Raw genomic sequence first — 873 nt, forward strand, 5'->3', positions numbered from 1 at the left:
CGCCGAAATCGTAGCCGTAGTCGCCCGTGGGTGGCCCGTAGGAGGTGGCGGGTGGCCCGTAGGCGCTGTCGTAGGGTTTCTTGGTGAACATCCCTGCAGGGGACAGGGGACAGAACGCTCGAGGGAGTTTCTGTCGCCGGAGGAGGTGGCGGAGGAAGGACTTTGGTCCCTTTGTCACTGTCGCCACCCAGCTGGAGAGGGAGTGGGAGGCAAGGAGGTTTGTGCGGGGAAACTGAGGCACGGGGGTTGTGACACAGAGTTGGGGGCGTCCAAAAAACTTTGGAGATCCCGTCAAAAAAAAATCTTGGAGATTCCAGGAAAGAAACCTTGGAGACTCCACAAAAAAATAACTGAGAAACCTCCTCGAAAAGAACCTGGAGAGATCCCCACAAAAAACCTTGGAGAACCCAGAAAAAGCCTTGGAGACTCCACAAAAAAAAACTTTGGAGACCCCAAAAAAAAAACCCTGGGAAACCTCCCCAAAAAGTACTTGGAGACACCCCCACAAAAAACCTTGGAGAACCCACCAAAAAAAAACCTGGGAAACCTCCCCCGAAAGAACCTGGAGAGACCCCCACAAAAAACCTTGGAGACTCCACCAAACACCTTGGAGACCCGACCAAAAAAACCTTGGACACCCCACCAAAAAAAATTGGAGAACCCTCCAAAAACCCCCTTGGAGACCCCAAAAAAAACCTTGGAGGCGCCACAGAAGTTTCATGGGGAAACTGAGGCACGGCGTCGCCGCGAGTTGACGTGGGGAAACTGAGGCACAGTGAGTCACCAGCCGGTGCCACCCCAGGCACGCTGGGCTCTCGGTGTCACCTCCCTGTCCCCAACACCCCGGAGCCGGCAGGGAATTAACCGGGATTG

At 54.6% G+C, this 873-nt stretch overlaps 1 protein-coding gene across 1 annotated transcript in view; it reads right to left on the bottom strand.

Annotated features, from left to right (window-relative positions):
* LOC102033814 (occludin) overlaps nucleotides 1–91 on the bottom strand; it is an 8432-nt gene extending 8341 nt beyond the window's left edge. The window contains exon 1 of the mRNA XM_031065180.1: nucleotides 4–91. Within this exon, the coding sequence (XP_030921040.1) occupies nucleotides 4–91 (88 nt within the window). The remainder of the gene's footprint in view (nucleotides 1–3) is intronic.
* Between the last annotated feature and the right edge of the window lie 782 nt (nucleotides 92–873).

The sequence above is a fragment of the Geospiza fortis genome, unplaced genomic scaffold (assembly GCF_000277835.1).
Source record: "Geospiza fortis unplaced genomic scaffold, GeoFor_1.0 scaffold248, whole genome shotgun sequence".
In the NCBI taxonomy this organism is placed as follows: Eukaryota; Metazoa; Chordata; class Aves; order Passeriformes; family Thraupidae; genus Geospiza; species Geospiza fortis.